The sequence below is a fragment of the Chroicocephalus ridibundus genome, chromosome 7 (assembly GCF_963924245.1).
Source record: "Chroicocephalus ridibundus chromosome 7, bChrRid1.1, whole genome shotgun sequence".
In the NCBI taxonomy this organism is placed as follows: Eukaryota; Metazoa; Chordata; class Aves; order Charadriiformes; family Laridae; genus Chroicocephalus; species Chroicocephalus ridibundus.
In genome coordinates this window covers 10150151-10162443 of record NC_086290.1, presented here as the reverse complement: position 1 = coordinate 10162443, position 12293 = coordinate 10150151, and the positions used below count along the sequence as shown (strand labels likewise).

Genomic DNA, 12293 nt, shown 5'->3' with positions numbered 1-12293 from the left:
GGCTTACATCTCAGTTGGCATGAGTTGGAAGGAGAGGATGTTCCCGTAGCTAACGTATTCATAAAAACAGAACAGCTATATTCCTGTTTTCTCCTTGTTACGTTTCTTAATACTTCAGATTACTGGAACTAGATGCAATATTGTCTTAATTTTTCTTTCAAAGGCTGAAGATAAAAAAATTGTGCTACCTCCAGGGCTTGCAGCAGCAGGAAAAGCTGAGCCGTGTGATGAAGATGACCTTCAGGCTGCTGAAGAGGTGCGCCATACACGTAGTAGGCATGGATGTTACTAACTTGGGGGCAGGGCAGCAGTTACCACTGCCCAGTCCTTCTCTGCGAGAAGGAGAACTTCCATGCTTAGCTGAAGTGGGAGTTGCTTCCCGCAGGAGAATATGGAACCTGAAATTGATGCACAAACTTAAATGTTTGTTGATATTTAATGCAGAAAAATTCAACTTTTGGGTTGGAATCCGAGCATGTTTAAGCGGTCAGTTTTCGGTTGATAGTTGGAGGTGAATACTCTGAGTGAAGCTGTACTCTTATAAGGAATTTTCCTTTATTTGATAACTTCTGCCACCTCTTCTTTAACTTTCATAGACTTACTGTCCCATTACATACATTAAAATACACGTTGTATGATACTAATAGTATACGTGTGTCCCTGTCACTGGGCAGAAATAAGTTAAATAATAAAAGATAAATGTTTATGTGTAATTCCTCATATTTTGCCCTAGCTTCGCATTAAAACTCTGATGACTGGAATGGCTGCAATGGCAACAGAAGAGGTAATAAGCATTTAAAACTGATACAGCTTTGTTTAACTTGTGGTTGGTTATGGCAATTTTTCCTAAAATTGGAATAACGGTGAGTCTGAAGTCTTGGAATGGCTGCATTTAAATTTTCATGAAGGGAGCGTGAGAAAAGATGGTTGAATTAGAAAGACAGTAATTTTTACGAGGCTGATAACTTAATCATTTGCCTTGAAATGACCAAAGCAATACAAATAAGTGCCTCTTTCAAATGGTTTCTACAAGGAGAATTTCAGGGGAAAGACAACACGGTGCAGCTACCCAAGACGCGGTATGATCTTACTTTATTCATCTTGTGAAGATAGCCAGAGGAGTAATCGTTTTGCTGGGGAGAGTGGAGGAAAATTGTATGCATTTCAAGGTGTTTTTCAAAGCACTGATAAATATTTATAAACAACACCATCAGTGTAAGACTGAAAATACTGGATATGTATGTTGTTTTAAAATTCTTAATTGGTTGTAGTCAATGATATAATGGAACCTTTAGGCTGTTATAATTTTGAAAATTCCTACATTTTGATTTTTGGCTGAGAGGACTGGGAAAGAGATTCAGTTGTTAAACATTGTTTCTGTTTATGCTGAAGTCACAAGAAAAAGTAGTAATTAGTCTAGTCTCAAAGTTGATTGACGTGCTTTCTACTGAAATGCACTGTAGAATGCACTTGTACTTGAAGATTGTTTTTCTACATGCATCCAATTTGAAAGGTGTATTCTTTCACACGGCTGCATTGTTACCATTTGGCTCAAAATGTGGTCTAAAAGTGAGTTTCATTACTGTGCATACAAAATTCAGTATACAGAATAAAATTTGAATTCAGATTTCCAAAAAATTTACTTCAGATTACCAATGTTGCTTTCTAAAAGGATGTAAGCGAGAAATTTCCATTAGTGAAGGTTTTTTTTGGGGGGTGGGGTGGAATGTTTCTTGGTCTTAAAAAATTAGAGATTTTTAGCCAGTGTAAAGGTTTTGCACGTTTCTGTTAGAATTAGAGCTTGGGGAAATTGCCATGGAAAAAGCACAGGCAGTTCCAAAACTCCAAGCATTTTCTTGACATAATTGCAGGGCAAGTTGACAGCGAGCACAGTTGGCCAGATTGTTGGACTCCAGTCAGATGAGATCAAGCAAATAGTGTCAGAATACGCTGAAAAGGTAAGTGTGTTACCTGATTACGTTTTACCAACGCATGTTTGATAGCTTGTTAATTTAGGCCTTCAGCTTCCAACTTAATTGCCTTGATTGTCTTGAAACACTGTTTCATATGGGTAACAGCACAGTTGGGATTCATGAAGGTGTTTTAATGAGATTTAACGTGCACAAGCTTTTGGTATGACAGCATGTATTCCTGAATTGCATTCATGAATAGTTCGGGTTTAAGCTCTTGCTTAAATGTTTTCATGAATAAAGAAGGACTTGGGTTGATACCTGTTCGAACCAGAGACCTAAACTCTTAATGTATTTTAAAATATTCAGTGTTAAGCACAGAAATACAGTTTTGTGGGCCTGCACAGAGAAAAATCTAGGCCTCTTCCACTCTTACACTGGGATCTTACTTGCAGTGGGCTCCAATTATCAGTCATGCCCTGGATCTCTTATTCTGAATCTAGTATCATCAAACCCAAACCTTTGTTGCTTTTAGAAGTCAAGGCAATTAACTGTGTATATTAGCTCCATTTATCGTGTTCAACTGTGATTGTTTTTACAGTAATGTGAAAAGAAAATCTGGCTCTTCAAGCAATTAATACATACAATACATCACTGCCAGATATGAGTTATAGGTCGCTCTTATTTGTCCAATAGTCTTCTCATATTTCTTCCTTTTTGTTGACACATATGAGGTATGGAGCTTTCCCATTTGGGAGATAAACCCTATAACTCAACAGAGTCTGTAGCAAATTCTTGGCCTTTCTTTATTATAAAGGATTGGAAGACCAGAAGCCCAAGCGTCATATTTCAATGTTACATTTCTTCTGTTCTGAGAGAAGGCAGCAGGACCTTGACTATTATAGTAGAACAATGATTAATACTCTGGAAAGTAAGAACTGATTCAAGTCAAACCAAAAATATATCGCTTTTCGAATCTATTGGATGTGACAAAAAAAATAATTTCTGTGTGTGCATGCATGTACCAGAAAAAGAGAATACAGGATGTTATCGAACAGTTTATTGATGCATCAGCATTGTTTGGATACAGTTCTAATAGTTTTAACCCCTTGTAACTATACATAGTCTGAAGAGCACAGCAGTACTTATTTGTCTGTCAATCTTAATAGAATTCCTGGGCCCAGTGAAGATAGCTGGCAAACAAAATTCTACATCTGATGTTGCCATGTGCCAGGGCCTTTCTTACAGGATGGTATTTTTGCAGAAGATGAATGCAGTTTTCTGCATTAGCCACTCCTTTCTGCTGCTGTGTTAACTTGTTGGGTAAACTGGATGGAAGATTCTAGTGTCATTCCTCACTTTCTAAAAGTCCTGGCAGAAAATTATTAATGTGGCTTTTATCTGCCTATTCATCACCAGCTTTTGAAGGCCAATTATACAAAGTAGCTTTTGATTTTACTGTGTTAGAAGGATTATTCCTCTGAGAATTTGCAAGTATCGACATATGTAACAAGAGGTTTTGCTAGTAGAATAGGACGAAAAGCTCATTCCCTTGTAAAGTGAGAGAATGAATAAAACTGGAGAAAACTGCTGTCTCAAAACTACCCCCTTCAAAAATGCCCGAAGGAGAATCCTCTTCAACTGTTTTAAATGCGGTTTGACAGTTGCTTACAGCTGAAGAAGTTGACTCAGCATATTTCTGGACTTCTGGAATCTTACATCGGAGATTACTATGCACGCTACGCAGTCAGTTGAAGTAACATAAAATAAGCATTTCAACCATTTAGCAAGGAGTGTTGTTAGTAAAGGAGTGTTGTTCAAGGAAGATACTAATTGGATGTTTTTGTTTTGTTTTTGGAAATCCTGAAAGATAAGATGAGATGCAGTGATTTTTATCTTTGGGTTCCTGAGCCCTGGGGAAACTGTCAAGGAAAAACGATGACAAATTACGTTGGAATGACTGCTAAAGATCTAAGTCGAACTTGACTGAAAACAGATTTGAGCTGTTATGGGGCTGGAGATTGTTTTTGTTTTCCCAAAGGACTCCAGACAGTGAACTTCAAACTGAGGCGACTATGTTGGGGTTAGTCACAGACCTAAACCTCTGAAGTCTATTTACTAGTAGGAGATGGTTGAACATGAAGAGATGAAAATGAAATTATTTACTGCTAAAATTTTGTATCATTGTACAGAGGCTCTTCTTTTTTCTTTTTTTTTTTTAAGAATGTGGAGTTCTGTAGACTAATGATTGAATTCTCTTTCTTTAATTATTGGACTAATGTGTGTGAGAGAATCTCATTACAACGAATAACGTTAATTGCATATATTTCCTTCCTCCTTCCCATTTAAAACTTACATGTGAACAGTGGGAGGCAGGCTCTTAAAGCCTAGAATTAGCCATTTATTTTGCCTAGCAGTTTTTGAGCTGCCATAGATTAATGATCCTCATGCATAATTAATATGCTGTTTTAACTTAACAAATACTGTCATAGAAAATGAGGCTACTAAGATTTCTTGTTTAACTTGTTTATTTGAATTGGCTACATCGTTTTAGGGCAGTTGAGCAGGGAATGGGGAGGAATGCAGAAGTGAGTCTACACCTGTCAGTGGTGGGGATAATGTGTGTTAACAGAACAATTAAAAGATGTATCCGTGTATCCCTTTTTGTCACATGTAATTGAAGTTCTTGTTTTGAGATAGAGATGCTAGTGCTCAGATACAGCTTTCTTAAATTACGTTCAACAGGGAACTGCTATTTCAGTCTAGTAAGAGACCAGGTAACAACAGTAGTGTCAGAAGAAAATTAGCTTCTATAATTTGTGCTTTTGTCCTCCTGTGGTGAAAGATGCATTTTTCTCCACAAATTGGAACCCAATTCCTCAGTAACTTTAAAGCAGTAGTGTTGCTGCAGAGCATTTGCCTGCACGAGGTTTAAGCCTAGCTTTTTCATTTGCAGACCAGAAGGATTTTTCTGCAGAAACCTCTAAGTTACAGTGATGGTTATTTCCCCTTTTCAAAAAGCAAGCTTTAACAGCCCATTTCTTGAGACATGACCTCTGCTTTATGCCAAAACTGTACTGTATGGGTTGCTACTATTTTTGCAGTATCAGTCCCAAACTGGTTTAGCTCACGTTTCTTTTTCTTGCATTTCCAGTCTTCTTGATTTGCATGTTATGCATATTAGATAGGCTAATCGTACAGTGAGAATGATGGGTCTTAGAATGCATGACGTGATGAGAGAATGTGATTTGGCTAAATAATAACAGGAATAAGTACTTTTGAGTGTGTGTTTGTTGAATAGTTTAGTGTTACAGGTGTTGTTTAGACACATTTTTCCTTTCCTAACAAATGGAAAGAAAGTATGTGAATTATTGGGATATCAGAATTGGTCTTTTCTTGCTGTAGATGTATAAGTATAACAAGTCATTTAAGCGGCTCTTTAATATGAATAACATAGAAAATGGGAAAGAGGAAGACAGGTTTTGCCTCTTGTTTTCGTTTAAACTTAAGCTGTTAATGAAGACCTACTGACCCACCTGCCTAGAGTGGATACCAGGAGCAAATACAAGTCAGGAGTGTTTCACACTTCTGGTAACATTTTTGCTAATCGTACATTGTACTGGTTGTCTACATTTTGTAATTTCAAAAAGCACTTAGTATTGAAGTCTTTGACAGACTCTGAAAATTAGCACCTGAAGTAGTTGAAAATTAACTTTTTTCTAATGTAAAATTGGAAAATGGATGAACTGGAAAAGTAGTCTGAGTGCATGAAGCAAATTACCAAAATAGGTGGATGCAAATATTAAAGTGAGGACTTTCAAAAGATGCAAATAATGTTTAGGCACATAATCACTTAGGCGCCTAGCTATCACTGATTTTTAATATTTATTTTTTTTTTGTCTACTGCAAATACACAATTTTTACTGTAAATGTTATTCCTGATAAAGAATGTTTCTGGCAGCTTTCCTCTCACAATTCAGAGAGAACCGGAGACTGGATCCAGATTGCTGTCTTCATTATGTATTTATGAGACACTTTCTTGGCAATGCATGCTGGATCCAGTGGTTTTCAAAGACTGGTGTCCACAGCGGGCGTGCGCGCGCGTACACACACACGCAAAGAACAGCTTAGAGTGGTAAATGTATCTACCACGCTGAGTATGTCATTGTCATTCAGCAGAAAGATGCATCAAAGCCAGTATTTCAGAATCTAAATACACAAATTTTCAAGGTCTTTGAAAGTCCTGGATCTACTTATTGGGGTATGGAGCATCTCTGAGTCAACAAGTTCAGTAAATACCACTGCTTAAGGTGTTTTTTAGCATTGGTTGTATTTTTTTATGTTTAGGAACTCTACCAGGTTTAACTGTAATGCTGATGCGAAAAAATTATATTTTTTTCCTAGTATAATGTAGTATTTTCCACCTGTCCCAGGGCATCTGACTGTATTTTTAGCTTACTTTATCTGTTACCTTTGGGATGCAATTCAGTTGTCCAGCCGCTTCCTTATCTTGCTGCGAGGTAAATCAGTAAGTCATTTTTTCTGTTGGATAGTGGGACGCAGTTCTTGATAAGGAATATCAGAGGTGTGTCCCACTTTGGCATTTGAGCTCCTGAAGAAGTAAAAAGTAATGGCAGGAGGTCCAACAGGCTGCTGTTATTGTTTGTTTTAGCAATCTGAGCTTTCCTCTGAGGAGCGACCAGAAAGGCTTGGAGCTGCCCAACAACATAGAAGGAAGGTGGCATCTCTGAATAAGCAGATTTTGCAAAAAACTAAACTCCTGGAAGAGGTAAGTATTGTGTGTGTAATAAAAAATAAAACATTGATAAATATGGTTGATCACAAAGTTTTTGCCATCTAGAAAAGATTTACAAGCTATCTTCTGTACCAGCAATTTGTCATGCCGAACATTCATCTCTGCATCTCTGCATGTCTTGCTTGCACATTTATTACTAAGACAATGTGGCTGGTTTTATATTAAAAATCGTATAGCTCTCTGTGAGGAGGGCGTGGGCTAATCAAAACATGTTTTTCCTTTTTTATTTGCATATCTCTCTTGGAGAAAAACAGAGAGAGTATCTCCATTTGGCATGGTAGCCATAGTGTTGAATGGGCTCTCTTCACAGTTTCAAGAAACAGTTCAGGAAGTTACTCTAAAATATGTTACAAATTATTTTTTTATCACTTCCTGTGCTTTTATACGAGCCAGCTTGTCTCACTGACTATAGTGGGTTTTTTGCTTGTTGTTTGGAGGTGTTTTTTCACGATCGCTGCTTAGTTCACATCTTCACATTTGTTTTAGGAGGGAAAGGCTTTTGAATTTGTGACTGATGTTGTGTTCCTATCTATAAGTAAGAGCAAGAACCACCATTCCTGTTTTTCAACCTACTCATGCTGTTGCTATTTAAACTCAGAAAAGTGGAAAAGCTGTGCCATTAATGAAATGCTGCTTTTAATTATGCATACAGCTGTAATCAGCACCATGCCATCTTTAGCTTGCAGAATCTGATGAAAACATATTGCATCAGAGTCAGTAATTGGAAGAGCTTGCCAAAAACCAAATAGTACTTGAGGAAGAATTCTTGCTGATGACTTGTGTGGTTGATACTCTGTCAAGTACAGCACCGCTCCAGCAGCTTTCATCTGGTTTTTGTTTTGTTTTGCTCTGCTCCTGTCAGTAACGTGTTAACCCCTTACATCTTAATGGGTTTTACCTATTAAATGTTGGGGGTACAGGGACTTTGAAAGACAGGTGTCTGTATGGCACGTTTTATGAGACAGTGATATCTCCAGTCTTACAAACAGCAGAGGTGAAAGAATTGTAGCTTTGAAACTTCTACCTACTATGCTATAACTATGGCAGCACTACACTTTAAACCTTCCTGCTCAGCCACTTACTGGACCTGACTTTTTTTAATTTTTTTTTTTTAAATGAGAATTATATAGTCTCTAACAGTGCAATAAAGTCTTTTATTTATCCCTTCAAAACTTAAATCTCCTTTCAGTAAAGCATATGCTGTGAACCATTTGTTTTGAAGGCTCTGACTAGCATTCAAGTAATACTAAGTTTAAATAAAGCTATAGAAATAAAAGTTATGCACAAAAAAAATGGAACGACTAATTGCCCATCCTGGTCTTTGTTTCTCCCTTCTATTTTTTCCGAGTTTAATAAAAAGCTTTGTGAAGAATGGGTACAGGTTCTCCTTAATGTATTTTTCACAAAAAAAGGACTTCCAAAGGATAGAGTATGACAGTATTTTAACTGGTAAATATTAGAATGCATTTCCTTTAGAACATGCTGAATTAGGTTCCCTCTTAAACTGATGCATTTCTGGTTTTGTGTCTGGCATGCTCCATCTGTTCAAAAATAGCATTTTTTCATAGCAAATAACACTATAATTATTTGCACTGTATGTTGAATGTGAACTATGTCTGTCACAATTCCTCTCCATTCTAGAGTGAAATATTTGAAAGTATTATAATATATTACAATTATGATATACTGAAATTAATTATACTTCTTTTTACTTGACTTTGTATTCTTTTAACCCTTTGGGAATACACATTTTCCATATCTGGCTATGTCAAATAATAACTTTCGTGCCCTGTCAAAATGTTGGCTGCTAGTTAAAAAATATTGACAATACGTGGCATTTAAATGCAGGCTGAAGTGTCAGGCTTTCAAAATCATAATATGAGTTTACAGACAGTTAAATCCTGCCTGAATTCCCATGTTGGCTTGAGGGTTTTTCCTGAAGTAGAAACATAAATTGCAGAATGAGATCTTTGGAATTTCAAAAGTGGGGAAAGGAAGAGGATTTTCACTGTATCCTAAGTCATTGCAGTATGTTTCTATCGCATTTTAATTCTTCCTTTAAACCACGAAGGCTATGAGACAAATGCGTGTGAAGGGAGACGGAGATTTGCTGCGTGTATTTTGAGTAGTGCAGAGACCGATGCAGGCGCTTTCAGCATCCCCTCTGAGCAAGCAGGTTGCAAAGATAAGAAGGTTTTTTGTCATGACTGGCAACAGTTTAGCGCTGCCCTATGACACAAGAGGGGACGTTTGCTCAGATTTAAGGATTTTCTAATACAGTTCTACAGATTTTGAACAAATGCTCCCATCTGTCTGCAGTTTTTCTGCAGGCAGTATGTAGAGATAATGGAGGTGTGTGCTCAGTTTGGATGTATAGACGCTAGAATGCTCCACCGCAGCCTTTGCATTGTGAGAAGAGTTTGTGTTCTTGGAGGCAGTTAGCTCAAATTTAATTTTGGAGAGGACAGCCTAGGTACAATTGCATAGTAAGAGTGGCGTTAGGAAACCACAACAGCTAGCTCAGGTTTCAAAAAATTAAAATCTTCACTATTGCACTAGCACGCTTCTCAGGCCACCCTGTTTCCATGACCTTTTCTGCCTAGCTGAGTGGTAAGACAGGCTGGCAAACAAGCTGAGCAGTTGTGGGGGGCTTTTGCGGGTATTTGTGTTGTGCCATTATGGTCTAGAAAGCAGAAAGGATCAGCCAGTATCTGTATGCAGCCTCAATGAGTGACATGTTCAAAAGCATTTTTTTTCTGGAGCAGATGGCTCTTATATTCAACAGAATTGTAGCGTGGTGGGGCTGCTGATTTAGTAATACAGAATATGCCTGTAACTTGATATATGTTGAGTGGATTACATTTTCATGTCTGGTGCAAGTGATTTCCTTTACCAGTTTCCCTAGCGTGTGAGTGAATGAACGTATGTGCTCGTTTGCCACACACTGCTGAGAGGAGGAAAGCAGTCTGGGGTGGGGAGGAGACGGGATTGTAAACCACACAAAATTGAGAGAGTCCTTACTTCACTACAGATTTGCTTTTAACTGCCAAAAAAACTCCGTAATCCACAGCAAAACTTAAGTGTTTTCTAAATCTGTTGTCATGCTGTTTGCCATTTTAACAGTTGAGGGGCCTTTAATTCTGTGTTGCTTATTTGCAATACGTAACAGTCTCCCTGCTTTGTTTTTATGTGGAAAATGAGTGCTGACAGCTATAAGCTAAATATAATCCTTTTAACACTTTAGTAAAGTAAAAATTTCCTGGTTGAATTTTTTTGTTTGGTTGGTTGGTTTTTTGGGGTGTTGGTTTTTTTTTTTTGCCACTTGGCACCTACAGCTTTTGAAGGGTAAGGTAGAAGTGACAATGAAATCCGGGACAGTCAAGACCCCCCTTTTAAAAAATGTTTGTGAAGTTCTGGCTTCAATACTGCTATAAGTTTCAGCAAAAGTTCTCCTAACAAATAGTTCCTCAATCTTTATGTCAATTTTCATGAGGTGTGGATTGCAGTCTTAAATGATAAATTTTTTTTTTATCTATTTTTTCGGTCTATTGGTGAATTATCGGTAAAAAATATTTTTCTTGAATCGCCGTAACTTATTTGGAGAAGTACAAAATGGAACTCTTTTCTTAGCTTTGTGTGAAACTAGGCCAGTGTAATCGGGCTGAATAACTGAGCAATTTAGCAGAGATTCTGTCCAATAAATTACCATTCTGTTGGCATCCATTTTGCAAAAGCTGCTGTTTATTCTGGAATCTGATACATCTAGAAGGTCAGGTGGAATATGTTTGCTGTTATTAATTAAATATTCAATGACAGTTCTTGCAAGCAAACGCTCTCGGAGTAGATGACAAGAGAAGAAAATGTTTGTGATGCTTGGCCTATTGTTTAGTAGACAGTCATTATTAACAGCTCAAATATTGTTGTTCTCCACTACAGATTAATTAGCGTGAATATAGAATCAAACTCTTCTCTTTCTCTTTCATAATAGTTGCAAGCTAAATGTGCTGATCTGCAGGCAAAATGTACTGAAGCAAAAAAGACGTTAAGCGAGGTAATCTTCCTTTGTTTTTCTGTGCACTAATCAAATCGTTTTTGAGAAGTTTGGTTTGTGGAGGGATGTATTAAATGGTGAAGCTGTTTGACAACTTACCTCACTGTTGCCGTGATGTGGGAAGGCTGAGTGCCGGGAATCATTTTATGTGTGGAAGTGTGTTTCAATTTATTATTAATTGCAACCCTTAGGTTAAGAGTTACAGTGAAAAGCTGGACAAGGAATTGGCAGCCTTAGAAACCATAGAATCCCAAGCAGATTCTAGGTAAGTTTCTCCCTTTGTGACCTTTGAAATTCTGAAAAATTACGGTTTTTAAATGAGTCATTCAATGTTTCTTGGTTTTTTTTTCAATCTTAACAAATAACTAGAATTAAAAAATTAAACAATTCTCCAGCTTGCTTTCCAAAGACAGGAAAATATTGTCATACTATTCAGTCAGAATGAAAAGTGTCAATCTGCGTCAGTCTGTAGTTAAAAATAATTTTAGGTGTTTCAAGCAGAAGAACCCTAGACACATTTGACAAGTAGATGAGGCCTTCCAGATTTTATTTCCTTCATATTTGAAACCTTCATCTCACATAAATTAAATAGGAGGCTCTCTTAAAGCTCTCACAATAACGAGGTCAGAACCTCGCAAAATCATCAAAATACTTGATCTAATTTGTTTTTAATAATCTATTTTTATCTTGACCTTGCTGTATCAGTGGTGATATTTGTGGGTTTTTTTATTTACATGTTTTTAGAACTCAGCTTGTTCTAATGTCTTTTAGTTTTCCATCTGTTTAAATTAGAAACTAAAAATCTAATGTGGTTTACTGGATCTTCAAATTTAGCATATTACAGAGTCTGCGAGCACTGGTGGCCATGAATGAAAACCTAAAAAGCCAGGAGCAGGAGTTCAAAGCACATTGTAGGGTAAGTTTTAGTTTCTTATGTAAGGATTCATTTAAAACTTGGTAAATAAGCATTATACTTGTTCCTGATTTGTCATCGTGTTGTGTGTCCCTGTCTGTCATCTGTCCTGCTCCCTCATTCTCCATTTACTGGTGTTTCCAGGTTTATAGTTAATATTGTCACCAGCTTGATTTGCAGCAGAATTAGGGACAGTTGCCCGGTTCTGCAGTGTATCATATCTGTGACAGGCTGATGACCCAGAAGGTTGGAATTGGATTAACCAGAAGGACTTGGCCCCTGCCCTGAGGCAGGGAGGTGTAAGGAAGGCTGGCAATTAGCATGGCCTTCAGTGTTCTGTTGTGCCTGGGACTCTTTAGTGAAGGATAATTCCTAGACACAGAATGCCAGATTGGCCTTGTGCTGGTCGTAGTTGTGGCTCTTCTTGTTCCCATTGCCATTCTGCTGAGAGCAGAACTAAAATTTTTGAGATTTTTTTGCTGAGAGCAAAACACGCAGCTCTAAAGCTGCATTAAGGCAGCACTAAAACGCAAGTTTGAGATTGGGCTGTACTAGATCCCACCAATGCTATTCACAGCCTGAAATGGAATTGTCTCCTCTTGG

General features: G+C 37.5%; 1 protein-coding gene across 1 annotated transcript in view; it reads left to right on the top strand.

Moving 5' to 3' along the window:
* Window positions 1-12293, top strand: part of CCDC93 (coiled-coil domain containing 93) — a 50801-nt gene that overhangs the window by 20353 nt on the left and 18155 nt on the right. The window contains exons 9-15 of the mRNA XM_063341313.1: window positions 164-256; window positions 734-784; window positions 1872-1958; window positions 6583-6699; window positions 10715-10777; window positions 10969-11042; window positions 11612-11693. Coding sequence (XP_063197383.1) covers window positions 164-256; window positions 734-784; window positions 1872-1958; window positions 6583-6699; window positions 10715-10777; window positions 10969-11042; window positions 11612-11693 — 567 coding nt within the window. The remainder of the gene's footprint in view (window positions 1-163; window positions 257-733; window positions 785-1871; window positions 1959-6582; window positions 6700-10714; window positions 10778-10968; window positions 11043-11611; window positions 11694-12293) is intronic.